Genomic DNA, 16,429 nt, shown 5'->3' with positions numbered 1-16,429 from the left:
GGTGTTTTCGCCCGTTGAACGAAAGATTTAAATAAAAATACGATGGTTAGCGACACAAAAATGGAGCGGCTGGCATTGTCAGCCCTTGGTCTTCTTGTTGTGGAAGAAAGACGTTGCAAACAAAACGCCTGGATCTCACAGCGGCAGCTCGGAGGGTTTTTTCTGTACGTGTCGAGCAAATATAGGGAAAAATTGTGATACTCTAGACCAGGGGTGGGCAATTAAAATTCTTCAAGGGCCACATTTATTCTGTAAATGTTGTAAGGGGCCGTCAAGCAAAAAGAAAGACGAAGAAAATCCCTTAAAAAGATGGACATGCGTCATTAGGTAAATAAATGAAGCCAAATAAGATGCAGTTTTATTCTTGTATAGATGAGTTTTTTTCAAAACATTTCTTCAATTAACTTTAATATATAGACAAAAAATTACACACAAAAATGAGGGAAATGTTATGTGAAAATGTAAATCAATAATAAATACAAAATAAATGTTTTAATGCATTAAAACCATTTATACATGATCATACTTTGACATTACGAGGGCCACATAGATACAGTCAAAGGGCAGCATGTGGCAGAATGCGTGGAATGTTTGTTTTTCTAAAAAAAATGTGTAAGCCATGTGTAAATACTACAAGAGTGAAGGAAAAGTGATTTCAGTATGGATTTAGTCAATGAAATTCTATACATGTGCCTTTTTAATGACTTAATTCTGTTTAAGGCAATCAATTCAGAATCAGATTTAAATATAGCTAGAATATGTTGAAAGTTTAGAAATCGACTGAGTTGTTAGAAAAGGTTTAGGAAGATTAAGCCACAATAAAGGGCACAGTTTCAATATGCGTCTCTTTATTTGACATAAATTCAAGCTTTTCTGTGTTTCTTTAGTGGATTTTCATGCAATTTACTTGTGTTTTCCTGTGAATCTAATGTGTCCTACGCTGTTGAACGCAACATTCCTCTGTTACTGAACACACCAAACATCTAGAGACACATAGAAGTGTGTCCAGAGATAGATAGCGAGATAGAGAGACAGAGAGTTAGCGAGATAGAGAGACAGATAGATAGCGAGATAGAGAGATATATAAATAGCGAGATAGAGAGATAGATGAATCCTGGCTGGTCAGTGTGTCGCTGGCGTTAGAATCACAGGTGAGTCGACGAAATAATTACCTTGTCGTTGCGCTCGCAGAGGAACTTTAGTCTCTGGGCTCTCTTGTGCATAAAAACTCCGTCCAGATGACCCGTCTCCACCGAGCGGATTTCTATGGCTTTCTCCCCCCAACCCATGATTTGATTGGAATGGATGTAGGCTGGAGGTCAAAGGGGTCACAGAAAAAAAAAGGGAAACATTTATTTTCGAGATTATTAAACATTTGAACCTTTTATCGTTTCACTTAATTCTGCTTTCCAATGACGCTTTTAAAAACAAGCCAGCAGGGGGCGGTAACGCCACATGGACATGATCTGATCATACTACTGTAGAGGGGTTACTTCAATTCGTGGTCCAGTTAGGTGAAATATCACTCCCATCTTCCTGAACATTACATGTCTATCCCAACTTTAAGTAATGATGATTATTATTAATGAATAATCATTGTTATGATCATCATTTGAAATATTAAAAAGCTTACAATTTGGCTTGATGTTGCCATAGTTAAACATCTAAAACAAACTTTCTCTTCAATACTTAATAGTTTATGAAAAAATAGAAGACATAGTCCCCAAAGATGATGTTGAACACATGCACCACATGATGTCCGGATCATGTCCCGGGCTTGAAAAGAAAAGATGAAAAAGGAAAAAGGTAGAGACGTACCGACAGAGGTGGGCATCTCTCCCCACTGCAGCACCACGTCCTTAGTGATGCGGCCGTAGGTGTTGACGTAGACGCCCTCGTCCTCGTAACACAGCAGCATCTCCATCCCGTCCGTCTTGGGAAGCACCACGATGGCATGGGGCGTAACCTGGCTCTGGATCTAGGACACACACATTTCTGTCTAAAAATTGGATCAATTTACTGTAACACTGACTAATTGGGACCCAGTAACAGTTATGTTTACTCTTACCAACCCACCATTTCTAAGGTCCGAAACACGAGATTGAAAACACGTTGGATGGCTCCCCCTTGTGTCTGAACATTTTAACTACATGTCGCGGCATCCGTTTTATAATTTCCTGAATTTGTTTACAAAACAAGATAAAAAGGCTCTTGTTGTTTTAGTTTCTGGTTTTATCTCTAATGTAACTTTTACATTAAGTATTAGGTATAATCACTACTCCATAAGTCACATGACAATTTTCGATTGGCTCTTCCAGACACAATTAAAAATCATTGTTAAAATAATAGATTTTACAGATTCTACCTGTTCCTTAACTTTACTTGAGGCTGAACTACTGTAGCCATCGCATGTCTCTGGAGTGTGAAGCCAAATATATATTTGAAGAGCTGGACCCATGTTGTAATACATGGCGTGCTAAACTTTTCTTCCTAAGTTTATGAAATTAAACTACATTGCGCCCTCTGCAGGTTATCTTTGGTGTACCACCTAACCAGAACTTAAGTAACAAAATAATTTTGGTTTTGGCTCATTGCAAAATTCTCCATTCGGGAAAGTACATTCTCTCTTAACACAGCAGCATCTGTGTTATGTCCCATGACATAATGTTTTACTTTTTAAAACTCTGCATTAGAAGTATATAAAAGAAAAAAAATCTTAAACACTTAAGTTTCCAAATGATACAGACATTCGAGTACATGCTATTTTTTGACATACATGTGAAGGGATGTAGATGTCATAGGGGTTGCCCGAGTCTACGTCGACGACATGGAAGCCCACGCTGGAGCCGTAGATGACCTTTAACCTCTGGCCTTCCTCCACAGTGAGGTCCACCAGCTGTGGGCGGTGCTGAAGCTCCGTGAAAGACTGCAAGTTTGAAAGACAAATAATTACAAAATTAGAAAAATAACATTGAATTTTACATTAAGACTGAACAAAGATGAAAATGTTGAGAACGAAGACAACTTTTATTGTTTATTTTCAATGATCTGTTTGTGAGCATCCACACCACAACTGGTTTCATCTGGTTTAAGTGGTTTTAATATTTTGATAAGACAGAAGCATTGAGAAAGAAATGTATACCTTGAAAGCCATGAACTTGTGATAAGGTTTGGGAGCCCATGCATAGATTTCCACAGCGTTCTTCAGAGCAATAACCAGGAACTTGATCCGTTCATATTTGACTGAGAACAATAAAAACAAATGTAGGCACCAGAACATGAACTTGTCTCGACCTCTCCGTCCGTCGAACTCACCAACTTTGTAATGAACACATCCTTCCAAGTCGCCGACTGTGATCCAGCCCTGCTTCTTCTCCACTTCTGGGTCGTTGTGGAGAATTCTGTTCCGCAGCCAAGACAAGTAATAGACTCGCAGTTTGTTCTTCTTACCTGAAATTTAAAATCTCATTTAGTTTTTCAGTTATGGTGTCAACAAGTGAGAGTAACGTCTGCCAATTATATTAATGTTCAACTTTGTAAAGGTTGTACAAATGTTTATTGATGAATAAAATCTGCTTTAAATATTTTTTTTATAAGGTCAAATTACATTTTTAATAGGCAGTTATTTGACTGTGTTATCAACTTCACGACACAGGACTCAAAAAAGAACATGAATCAGCAGAGTGACAGGATACATTTGAACTATTTCACAACTATTTTGTCATTTATTTTATATGCCTATTATTACGGTTAGCAGCCTGGTCTTCTCACTCTTAATTACCACAGCAGAAAACCCTTCTAACTAAAATACAGTAAGCTCTGTAAATAAACTATTAAACACCTCTCTCTTGTTATTCCCCCTCATTGAACTCAATTCTAAAACTGCATGGATTTCAAACATCACCATCATTGGAAGATTCTGCAAAAAAAAAAAGTTTGATTTTTTTGTAACCACACAAGTATGGTGGCTGGAATGTTCAAACAAATGTGTACAACTTCTAAAATATTATAAACCACAGAAACGTACATTTGTTAGTCTTTGTGAATTTAAAAAACATATTTGAGAGTATATCATTGAGTTTCACAAGTTATTCAATTATATGTAAGAGTTTGTAAATTAGTCACAAGTTTTTTTTAATGTGTTTAATGGGTTTGTTTCAGAGTTTGGAAATGTGTCACATGTTTTGGGGGGGGGGGGAATGGTTTAAAGGGTGTCGAAATGTGTTACAAATAATTTGTAAATGTGTTGCATCATTTGGTAAATTAGTTTCAGAGGTTTGTAAATGTGTTTCATGAGTGTTAAGACCAGTTTTAATATTTTTAGATCTTGTTTCAAGAGTTTGTAAACTTGTTTTAAGAGTTCGTAAATGTGTTTCATGAGTGTTTAAACCAGTTTTCATATTGCTAGAATATGTTTAACGAGTTTGTAAACTTGTTTTAAGAGTTTGTAAATGTGTTTCATGAGTGTTTGGACCAAGTTTAATATTGTTAAAATGTGTTTAACGAGTTTTAAACTTGTTTTCCGAGTTTGTAAATGTGTTTCATGAGTGTTTAAACCAGTGTTCATATTGCTAGAATTTGTTTAACGAGTTTGTAAACTTGTTTTAATAGTTTGTAAATGCGTTTCATGAGTGTTTGGACCAAGTTTAATATTGTTAAAATGTGTTTAACGAGTTTTAAACTTGTTTTACGAGTTTGTAAATGTATTTCATGAGTGTTTAGACCAGTTTTAATATTGCTAAAATGTGTTTAACGAGTTTCACTCAGAAGAATAAACTATTTCTTTTTTTTGGTAGTTTTGTATTGTTTTTTTGTACTTTTAGTTAGTAAATGTGTTTACAGCCACTGTCAACAAGTGTTGGTAAATAATTAACTCTGTCAATGTGGTAGTTAGAAAAGTAAAAAAGACATAAAGTCATATTGATATCCTTGAATCTGACCAGATATTGTGACGAGGACATTCAGTCCTTCCAGCACGTCCATCTGAAGAAAACGCCGCCTTGTGATCAGGTTATAGACTTTGCCTTGTCCGCTGCGGTCAAGCAGCATCAGCCCGTTCTCTGTCCCGACCAGGAGGTTCACGCCTTCACATTTGACACAGGGACAGTTGAAGTCACAACAGAACCCAAACAAGTCCAGATTTGAAGCAGAGTTTTACCCCAGAGTGCAGCACACAGGATCTCAGAGTTGAAGCGTTTCTTGTATTTGCGTATCTCAGGAGTGTCCGTGTGTGGCCTGATGTTGGTGGGGTTCACATTGACCACCGAGATCTTCCTCGCCTCGCTCAGCCGTGCCTGCTCCTGCCTCATGAACTCACTGGCAAACATGGCTGGGGTCGGACAAGAGACGGTCAGTGAGAGAGGATCTAAAGCGGAGTCACCATCACCGCAGTGATGAAGTCTCACCAGCAGCAGAGTCCTCGTCTTCGTTGCCACTGGGGGATGTTTGATACACTCGCGAATCCACAAATGGAGTGAAGGATGATTGGGTGCCTCCAAGACCAAACTGTTGGAGAAAAACATGAATTATTTTTAGAAGGAAAATTTTAAAAAATATTGCTGGAAAGAAATTGTTTAGAAATGGTTCTCTTGAATGGCTGTTTTATACCTGAGGGCCCTTATAGACTCCAAATGTGTTTTTAGTAGAAAAGTAAACTTCCATGAATATATACATGTCTAATATGCAGTCAATCGACATTAATGTTTTAAGGATTATAATCAGAAAATTGTCAAAATTTTAACCCTTGTGTTTTCTCAGGGTCAAGAAGGCGCAAAACAAATGTGTTTCTGTGCCTTCGGGTCACCTTGACCCTGAGAAAACACAAGTGTAAAGAGATTGTTTTTTAAATTCTTTTTTCAGATTTTTTGTAAAAAAGACATCACTGCTAAACTTAAACTAGAACCAACAGTGATTAAGTTGTTATAGTTGATGTATTTATTTGAAAGTCCTGAGATCAATTCCCCCAAAGGAGACCTCCTGAGGGATCAATAAAGTTTTACCTTACCTTACCTTACCTTATCCCTCTTTGTTTTAATCAACAATTTATATTTTTAAACCGAAACAACAAAGCGTTCTGAAAATCTGACCTCAGCCATCTCTCCCAGTTTCTGCAGCGCTGTGGGCGTGGCTGAAGGAGAGTTGCTCTGCTGTACCAAGTCGGGAAGGTTGCCGTGGTTACTGTGATTCCCAAAGCCATTGCTCTCAATGTGATCGCCTCTCCTCCTGTCCTCGGCCTGAACACCAGAGCAACAAGTTGACCAAACCAGAGAGTGAACCGAGCAAAGCTTGGAGGCTGCGTTTTGACCTCTCTCATGACCAGCGTGCCGTCCTGGGAATTGTTGTAGGCATCGCCCAGAGATTCTTCTGTCAGCCCTCCGTAGGACTCCTTGTTGCCCTGAACAGCCGGCCTGCAAACACACACACAGGACAAGTAATGAAGGCTGGTGTCACAAAGATAAAATATTCAAAATATTAAACATCGTCATGGCTAATCTTTACAATAACGTGACAATAATGTTACATTTTTCTGACCCCTTATGACATGGTTTTGGGCAATTTGTACACATTTGTAGGACCAAAAATATGCATGCAATACATATCTTTAAATTAAGTCATGATCCAGTTGAGATTTAACTATTTAGGTTCATATAATTACAAAAAGAACATGTATTTGGGTCCTTTGACTTGATGTGCAAACTTTGTGATGTCACAGTAAAACCATAAAACCAATCACACAAAAATCAAAGCTTTTATTTATTATTTTGACTCTTTTTTTTACCATTCATTACTAGTTCAACTTAAACGATCTTCCACCATAAATTGATTGATTATTGGAAAAATATTTTGCATAATTTGACCCCCACCCTCCCTTTAAACCAACCTTTTTTTTTAGTTTTGACAATTCTACCATATATATTGTGGACTGTAAAAATTGTAAGCCTAGAGACTAGAAAGACTGTAAACAAAAATGACCAGAATTTATCAGCCTGTTCCAAATAAGTCCTTTTATAGGAAGTTTGACGCCAACTGAGCACATGCACATATTCTCGCATGCTATCCTTACATGATACGGGGGATGTCGCTGACTGCTACAGTGCCATCATGTCCCACAGTCTCACCATCTTCATCGCTACTCTCAGACTCCTCACTGGAGGACGAGTAGTCGGTCACCTTCAGGAGTAGACAGGACCATTAGTTTCAGGCTAATGTGGTGTGTGTGTTTGTGAGGATTAACCTGTGTATTAACTTGTTTTAAGAGTTTGTAAATGTGTTTCATGAGCGTTGATACCAGTTTTAATATTTTTAAAATGTGTTAAACAAGTTTGTAAACTTGTTTTAAGAGTTTGTAAATGTGTTCCATGAGTGTCTAGACAAGTTATAATTTTGTTAAAATGTGTTTAACGAGTTTGTAAATGTGTTTCATGAGTGTTTGGACCAGTTTTAATATTGTTAAATTTGTTTAACGAGTTCGTAAACTTGTTTTTAGAGGTTTGTAAATGTGTTTCATGAGTGTCTAGACCAGTTTTAATATTGTTCAAATGTGTTTAACGAGTTTGTAAACTTGTTTTAAGAGTTTGTATACGTGTTTCATGACTGTTGATACCAGTTTTAATATTGTTAAAATGTGTTTTACAAGTTTGTAAACTTGTTTTAAGAGTTTGTAAATGTGTTCCATGAGTGTCTAGACAAGTTATAATTTTGTGAAAATGTGTTTCACGAGTTTGTTAATTTTTTTTCATGAGTGTTTGGACCAGTTTTAATATTGTTAAACTTGTTTAACGAGTTTGTAAACTTGATTTTAGAGGTTTGTAAATGTGTTTAATGAGTGTCTAGACCAGTTTTAATATTGTTAAATTTGTTTAACGAGTTTGTAAACTTGATTTTAGAGGTTTGTAAATGTGTTTAATGAGTGTCTAGACCAGTTTTAATATTGTTAAATTTGTTTAACGAGTTTGTAAACTTGATTTTAGAGGTTTGTAAATGTGTTTAATGAGTGTCTAGACCAGTTTTAATATTGTTAAATTTGTTTAACGAGTTTGTAAACTTGTTTTAAGAGTTTGTAAATGTGTTCCATGAGTGTCTAGACCAGTTATAATTTTGTTAAAATGTGTTTAACGAGTTTGTAAATGTGTTTCATGAGTGTTTGGACGAGTTTTAATATTGTTAAATTTGTTTAACGCGTTTGTAAACTTGTTTTAAGAGTTTGTAAATGTGTTCCATGAGTGTCTAGACCAGTTATAATGTTGTTAAAATGTGTTTAACGAGTTTGTATATGTGTTTCATGAGTGTTTGGACCAGTTTTAATATTGTTAAATTTGTTTAACGAGTTTGTAAACTTGTTTTAATAGTTTGTAAATGTGTTCCATGAGTGTCTAGACCAGTTATAATTTTGTTAAAATGTGTTAAACGAGTTTGTAAACTTGTTTTAATAGTTTGTAAATGTGTTCCATGAGTGTCTAGACAAGTTATAATTTTGTGAAAATGTGTTTTACGAGTTTGTTAATTTTTTTTAATGAGTGTTTGGACCAGTTTTAATATTGTTAAACTTGTTTAACGAGTTTGTAAACTTGTTTTTAGAGGTTTGTAAATGTGTTCCATGAGTGTCTAGACCAGTTTTAATATTGTTAAAATGTGTTTAATGAGTTTGTAAACTTGTTTTAACAGTTTGTAAATGTGTTTCATGAGTGTTAAGACTGTTTCTAATATTGTTTAAATGCGTTAAATGAGTTTGTAAATGTGTTTTATGAGTTTATACATCTGAGTCAGAGTTTGCAGTTATAAGATTTTAAGAAATGTGTTTAATGATTTTTTGGGGGATTTTTTTTTGAGTTTAAGTTTTGAGTTTGTAAATTTGTTTCAGGATTTTTAAATGTGTTTTGCATTTCCCAGCCACTGTCAACAAGTGTTAGTACATAATTAATTATGTCAATGTGGTATTTAGAAAAGTAAAAAAGACATAAAGTCATGTTGATATCCTTGAATCTGACCAGATATTGTGACGATCAGTCCTTCCAGCACGTCCATCTGAAGAAAACATTGACCAATTCTGTCCCTTAAGATATCGCCATCAACATCCATATCATACCTTGACCGGAGGCCGACTCCCTTCCTCCACTCTCAACTCTCTCAGCTCCTTTGCCAACGCACTGAGGTCCTGAAGACAACAACAGACGACAGAAGCACAATTAAATATTGATTTCCTCGAGGACAAATTTACCTTTTTAAACCCATCAACCATAACATTATGACCAAATGCCTTTATTAGGTAAGTCCCCTTTTGCTACTAGAACAAGATTTCTCTTGAGAAAGTCTAATAGGTAGGCTCAATTGTTGACCATTGCAAGTGTGGTATTGTGAAAGAAAACATGCTCTATCATAACAAAAAGTGTTCCCCTTTTGTACATCATGTTGTTGCCTTGAAAGGTTCTCATAAGGATTGTTTATTAAACATTTAAAGTATATTTAGTAAGAAAGGATGTCAAGAAAGGAAATGTCTTGCAATTAGACTTGACTTTCCCATTTTCTCTTTAAAACTGTCTGGAATAATAAAATAAAAACTACCGTTGATATGTCATTATGATGAGTGGACAGAAAAATATCTTCATGAAGCAAATACCAGTTTGTCAGAATGTCTGCACCGTCAACTCCAGGAGTAGAATGTGAATAGACACTTTAATGTTCCTTTTTCAATACATAGGTGCTCAATGATTATAACATTGTTTTTAGAGAGGTGGTCCTAATCTTATGGCTGACATCAAAACAATGTATAGTGCAGAGAGAAGGGGGAAAAAAAAAGGGATAACCATGAGCATTATCACAAAAAAAGCAACCGGACTGTTAGTGTAAATGATTGTCCGAGAACAAGAGTGCTCATCTTTCATATTTAGACATTTTCAATTTCAAACTTTGGTTTTGTAACATATGAGGTGAGCACTTTTATTCCCAAATAAATAAACCATCAGGTATTACATAGTCAAAGGTTAACTGAAAAAAAAGGGAAAAATAATAAGGATCGGGGGACATTAAGGTCACCCCTCATGCCAGTGGTCTTCAGTCCCTGTACCAATCCCTCCTCCCCCGGTTCTAGCATCTAAGCCATATCATGCAGACAGGTTTAAGACCGCAGAACACGGTTGTCTTACCAGCTCCTCCTGACCAGTCATAACATCAACAGAGAAACAGGAGAAGATATTCAGAGACGATCATGACTGTCGCACACACCCGAGTCACATGCGTGTCTACACACAAACTACAACCACAGACACTCAGTTGTGTGTGTAGAATCATACATGCAACCTTGTGGAATCATTTGAATTGGAAAGTTAAACCCATCCTTAAGCCATCACCCCCCCGCACCACCATGCCAAGCGAGGGAGGCTCTGATGACTGAGTCGCAGAGAGGAAGAGTGCAAGTGTCACTAACCTCATCTATGGCTTTCTTATAGCTCTGAAGAATAGAGGGAGGAAGACAAGGAGGCAGAGAGAGAAAGATCCAGATAAGTGACAGAGAAAAAAGAAAGGAGAGACCAAAGAGCATCTCCAGAGAGGAGTCTGTTGAGAGGATGTGCCCCCCCCCTTTAATTGGGGCCATTTTTCCAGATGTAACCCTGTATTTGATGTGATTGTCTGCCGTCTTGTTAAAGGTGGCGGTTGACGCTTTGATTTTTCTCTTCCCGAAGATGTTTCTTTCTACAAATGCCTGTTTTCGTAACATCACTCACAGCCTGAACACGTTTCGTTGTTTTTTTGCATCCAAATTAGAAACATCTTTATTCAACCCTTGTGTCATCTCAGGGTCAAGGTGACCCGAAGGCCCAAACATAAATGTGTTTTTTGTATCCCTTGTGTCTTTTTGTGAGGCCTTTGTACTTACCGCTGGTCTGCTGGGTCTTGTGGACTCTCTTCCTTCCTCCTGCCTGGTCTTGATCTCTTGATTGGCTCCAAGAGGAGATCCTTGTTTGGCTTGACCTGTGAGAGAAATAAACACTTTATTGAACGTGCATTGATCAGTCAAGATGCAGCAGAAGGGTTTGCAACTCATCGTCTTGATCATTAGTCATTGGTTTCTACTGTAAGAACAGTTCTAACCATTCATCAGAGCAACTAAAGTCATTTTCTGTGGATGGACTTATGTTACAAAATACAAAAATCATGTTTCTAACATACTTTAAATCCACTGCCCCGGGGAATTAATAACGTCATTAGTGTTTTAGAGGAATAAAATTGACTATCCATAAATCTATAATAAGATATAACAGAGGTGTAACAAAGATGGATCAGCCTTCAATTGCAAAAACGATGGTGACCGCTGAACTGTGTTTTTTTTAAAACAAGCCCACCTCACTAAAACAGTTGGAATGTATAAATTATTTTCATGTAGCCTTAAGACTTGAGATGAAATCTCCAAAAAATAAAATAGCATGAGAATCAAAAAACAAAAAAAAACATTTAAAAAATACATCACTATGACAGGCTAGTTTCTATTCCCCTTTTTATAGTTTACTGGCTTACATTTTGAGTTAACTTGTCCAAGTTCAAAGACTAATGCAACATTGGAGAAAATCCTCTTTCCATCCCATTAACAAATGCCTCACGGACCAGTGGCCGCCACTGACCCAGTGGTTGGGGACCACTTTTCCAAAAGACACTCTGCATTTGTGAAACAAAACAAAAAATAGATAGAATTAAATAGCTGTTGTGAGTGGAATAACAATCAAATAATCCACCATGTTAGTATGGCAGGTAAATACAGTCAGGAGACTGAATACCACCGCTGCCTCCCAGTATCTGCAAGAAACTGAAGGAGGATTTGGCCAAAATGTGATGTATATAAAATGTATGCACGTAGCAAAAAGGTTGCCAAGTATGAGTGAAGTTATCTACTATGTTTTAAGATTGTTTTACTTGACGAGTTGTCATAAAAATGTGTTTCTTGTAAAAACCAGTTGACACTGCAGGCTATCCTTCTGGCTGATTCCTGAAACTGGGAACCATTATTTTTAATCATCATATGGGGTCTTTAAGCTGTACTGTTTCTCTCCGAGCCAGGACTAATTTACTATCGTAGATATTTTATAAAATGGTATCGCGGCAGACATCATACCTCTCCTTTCGGACGACCCTCCCTGAGACGATGGCGAGGAGGAAGACGAAGAGTTGGAAGAGGTTCTTTGCAGCATGGCATCTAGGGACAGCTCGGAGCGCCGCAGGTCCGGGTTGCTTGAGGTAAAGGAAAATCATTGACACACATTACGAACACCATTAAACTCTTTTACAGAACATACTAAATCTAGTTTCATCACAAAACTCCAGTTACTAAAATACCCTGGTCAAATATGTAGGATATCATGGAAAAGATCCAATAAAAACCAACTCGTCATTGAGATAATATAAAAAACGTATAGTGCATTTTAGCTTTGTTTAATAATAATATCCTTTCACAACATTCCTTCTCCTATTCTAACATATGGAAACGTATTACATTTAATAGTATATAAGGAATTTCAACTTCCCACTCATATTGTATGGGTATTATACAACTATTACCTATTTTAACATACTTTTATCAATGTTTAATGTGAGTAAGTTTATTACCATCTTTCAAATTGAAAAACAATTAGTTTTTTTTTTTCCTCACACGGCTCTGATACACTCAGCTTGAAGGATTGATCAGCACATGGTTGTGCAGAATCCAGGTTGAACTCATTCAGGTTTAAAGGAGATAGACGTTGACCTACTTCGAGAATGTGTTCATGAAAGAATTCAAACTTAAAACCCTGATGTCAATTTAGAACACCGTGGACTTGATGTGGCAGTGGGTAAACATACTGTATATAAGACAAGAGTTCTAAAATAAAATAAAGAAATTCTGGTATTCGAAATTGTTAACAGTGAAAAGTTCAAATTTACTTTTACAATAGGTTTCTTAATATTAGAAATTAAAAGTTAAAAACAGGTACCTTGATCGAATAAGTTGAGATCCAGAGCGGGGGCCCACTCCTCCATTTGGAGAGTTTTTCCTCACCATGGCTGGGGAGATGGAAGTTGTTCTCTGTGGGACCTAAATCAATAAATATATTTTTAAAAAACAACAAATTAATTTGTTCAAATATACTTTCAATATTGCACAAGACAGGTCATATGTTGTCTCTTCACTGCGTTCTAATTGGTTGAAATAAAAAAAAGAATGAATTATAAATGACCCTTCTGAGGACACAACTATGTTTTATTAAAAAAATTAAATTATCGTTAGGTTCCAGTTTCAGGAACACACCTAAAATACAAATATGTAAAACTTATGTAATAAAAAATTGGTTGCATATGTCAAAGTCCTCGTTCTGATTGGTCAAATCCCCGGAAGAGAATAAGAACATATGATGCAAAGAAGAACACTGATCTCTCTGACCTTCGGTGGAGCATCTTCCTCCCTCAGCCAGGCTGTCCGGTCTCGATCCTTGTCCTTGTCCCGCTCCCGGTCGCGCTCCTCCCTGACAGCTATGCCAGGTTGGAGTCCCTGGTCGGACGTGGGATCTGAGTTTTGACGTGGAATGTCAGGCCTTGGGGTTCCCAGAGAGATACCCTCAGTCATAGCAGAGCCCGCCTGATCCTGCAGGGACTGAGAGCCGGACATTGAGCTGGAGTGAGTCTTCACAGGTACCAGGTGGGCCATCTGTTGAAATGAAGACGATAGGTTTGTTTGCAAGGCTGAAATCCAGAGTTCCAAGAGCAAGAGTCCATAACAGGATATCAACTTAAATCAAGTTATTGCATCTAATGATGTAGCACCTAATTTAGCTTTTAGATGTTGTCAATCAAAAACATTTTTAAAGAAGTGAAAAAACAGCCAAATTGCAATAGATTTTACTTTAAACGCCATTTCATGTTGACATACTTTTTATTGATCATATACTTATTTATTTTTATCCCTTTGCACTGCTTGGATAGATTTAGTTTTCAAGTTACCATGACAACAAATCCATTGTTTTCTAATCATGTTTGATTCATTTTACAGAAAGTTTGCAAACATTTTTAAAACAACAATAAATGTAATTTTCATTTCTGATAAGGTTTGTAACATCTTTGATCACCTTAAATTGTTTGTAGTTGTATATTGTTTGATAACATTTGAAAATTGGTGGACAACAGTTTATATATCTTTGTTTGTGTAGGATGTATATATTCTACAAATGTTTCCATATAATCATACACATGTACAGGAACAATACATTGAAATGTATTGATTTCTATTACTTTTGCACTGGAACTATTTTAATGGTGCTCTTCTTAACGTCGCCTCAGCGACCCACAGGGTGGCCACCAAACTGCTTTAGGAAATTAGATGGAATTAATTTGTCTATAATACTAAGAAGCTTTCAAGGGGAAGAAAGACATGACACAACCAAAGCCTCTCTCTTCATTTGTAAACAAATGCACATGCAGACTATGGCAGCAGGGATGGCCACCCCGGGTATTGGTAGATGAAAGGAGGAAAGAAAGAAAATGTTAAAGACATTTCAAAACATCATCACACACATAGAGAAGAGAAATTATTTCAGCATCAACCTTTAGAAAAAAGGGACACAGAGAAGTTATTGTACAATTGTACGTCTGACGCACACACAAACACACACCTGAGGTTCATTCGGATGGGTGGGTGGGGTTCGGGCGGGCTGCATGCCACCACTGCTGAAGGACTCTGATCGGTAAGGGAGGGAGGGGTCGGAGATGCGGTTGGATACTTTTTGCTGGAGTGCTGGAGAGCTCTGTTTGTTCAACTTAGAGCGCTCCTCCACCTGGGAATGGTCACAATCAACTGTCACTCATAGCCATGACACAGAGCTCGGATGTCATTCAAAACCCTTGCAGCCACCAGATAACATTACCATGCAACAAAAGTCAAAGGCGGTGTATGTATTTCACAAGCGATTTTATAACCTTCGGATAGTTTCTACTCCATCTACAGCTGTATTGTGGTGCAGTCTGGTGAGAGATGGGGCACCGAAGATGACTAATGAAAAGAATACCATATACATTTCTCTTTTTTAGCTTCTCACAAACATTCATTACACGAGTTTACATCAAACATGTTACTTATGTTTGAGTCAACTGGTGTGAATTCCAGTAATACTGCCCAACGATCTTTTAATTGTTAAAAAAAACAAAAAAAACAGGTTCAATCAGTTTTATATCTGCAGTTTCAGGGTAAATATACCTGATGGGTTTGGGTGAGTTCAAGTCAAGATCTATGCAACTTTAGATGCCAGAATTGATTAATTTAAAATCATTTCTGTCAAGCAGTTGAAAAAAAAATGCAATATTGGCTGATAAATAGAGAATTATATGTTAAGTTCCAATTGAGATGTGTGGGAATTTTAACACTAAATAATGCTGAAAGTTCCTCTCGCCGTCATAATCTGATTATCAGATCAACTGCTGAGCAGCAGAGGAAAAGCTCTGTGGAAAAACCGCCGGCGGTTTCAGAGACTATTATTTTCTGCACTCAACGTTGAGACACGGGCCGAACCTCAACTCTCAAGAGGATGTTGTCACGAGCACCCAGGTAACTTCTTGGTGCTCAATGATAATCATCCACTGCAGAGCAAGTGCAGTGAAATCCACATGGATTACCATTTCTTTAGAAAGGAAAAAGATTAAGATTAGGGTCAGAAGTTCACTGAGTAAACGTGGATCTCTGGGTACATCTACGAAGGAGAAAGTGTTAGTCAGGAAATCTGAAGAATGAAGTATTAATGGCCAACATGAAGATATATGAAGGGTTGTGGTGATGGTAGGCACAAGTTTGGTTTTTCAGTCTGGCTACCAAGGTTATGTCAGATTGACAGAAAAAGTTGACCAGTGACTTCGTATTGATCTATGTTGGCTTTTCATTCATCTTCGTTTGATTAGTAGTCAAGACATTAAAGCAGCTCTATGTAAAATCGTTACTTCTTTTTCCATGTAGATCAGGGGCCTCACACTTAACTGGCCGTGGGGCCTACAAGGTAAATTATTTTGGATACTGGGCTACAGCAGTTTTCTGTACAACCTTTTCCTAAATTGATTTATATTTTATTGTTTTACTGCTACTCATTTTCACATTTTCTCCAACGGTGATAGTCACCAAACTGTCAGAGGATCAGTCTCATTGAGTTGCATTCATTTCCATCATGGCGGAAACACTGACAGAACATTTGAAAGCCTGCCACAAGGCCTTTCTGCATGATGCTAAACGTTTTCACGACAATGCAATAACACTGTCCAGTGATAGGAAAAAACAAATTTGTGAATTAGTACCTAGAGCTGCTTAAACATACTTTTGAAAAGTCCTCGATCCTAAAGGTGAATAGGAATCTATACAGTAAGAAAGAATGGTGGCATTAGGAGGTGGTTATTTGTGGATGTTTGTGAGAAGGTGTCGCACATCTGTGGG

At 37.1% G+C, this 16,429-nt stretch overlaps 1 protein-coding gene across 11 annotated transcripts in view; it reads right to left on the bottom strand.

Moving 5' to 3' along the window:
• The window catches only part of LOC148060835 (traf2 and NCK-interacting protein kinase-like), a 62,726-nt gene that overhangs the window by 2,049 nt on the left and 44,248 nt on the right, over window positions 1-16,429 (bottom strand). For 6 of the 11 annotated variants that reach the window (XR_015709277.1, XR_015709278.1, XM_087779969.1 and 3 more), the window contains 18 exons: window positions 14,631-14,792; window positions 13,406-13,669; window positions 12,960-13,060; window positions 12,104-12,219; window positions 10,874-10,968; window positions 10,424-10,447; window positions 9,086-9,154; window positions 7,064-7,170; window positions 6,305-6,407; window positions 6,087-6,233; window positions 5,406-5,505; window positions 5,159-5,329; window positions 4,941-5,084; window positions 3,316-3,450; window positions 3,143-3,243; window positions 2,777-2,926; window positions 1,819-1,978; window positions 1,173-1,312 (listed from right to left, as the gene is read on the bottom strand). Coding sequence is in view for 9 of the 11 variants with exons in the window: in XM_087779969.1 (XP_087636095.1) it covers window positions 1,173-1,312; window positions 1,819-1,978; window positions 2,777-2,926; window positions 3,143-3,243; window positions 3,316-3,450; window positions 4,941-5,084; window positions 5,159-5,329; window positions 5,406-5,505; window positions 6,087-6,233; window positions 6,305-6,407; window positions 7,064-7,170; window positions 9,086-9,154; window positions 10,424-10,447; window positions 10,874-10,968; window positions 12,104-12,219; window positions 12,960-13,060; window positions 13,406-13,669; window positions 14,631-14,792 (2,289 nt within the window). In the remaining 2 variants the exon portion in view is untranslated. The remainder of the gene's footprint in view (window positions 1-1,172; window positions 1,313-1,818; window positions 1,979-2,776; window positions 2,927-3,142; window positions 3,244-3,315; window positions 3,451-4,940; window positions 5,085-5,158; window positions 5,330-5,405; window positions 5,506-6,086; window positions 6,234-6,304; window positions 6,408-7,063; window positions 7,171-9,085; window positions 9,155-10,423; window positions 10,448-10,873; window positions 10,969-12,103; window positions 12,220-12,959; window positions 13,061-13,405; window positions 13,670-14,630; window positions 14,793-16,429) is intronic. The other 5 variants (XM_087779970.1, XM_087779976.1, XM_087779975.1 and 2 more) reach the window with 3 other exon arrangements.

The sequence above is a fragment of the Callionymus lyra genome, chromosome 18, assembly GCF_982586985.1.
Source record: "Callionymus lyra chromosome 18, fCalLyr1.hap1.1, whole genome shotgun sequence".
Taxonomy (NCBI): domain Eukaryota; kingdom Metazoa; phylum Chordata; class Actinopteri; order Syngnathiformes; family Callionymidae; genus Callionymus; species Callionymus lyra.
Note: the sequence above shows the minus strand (reverse complement) of the source record. Positions and strands in the feature narration are given on the sequence as shown.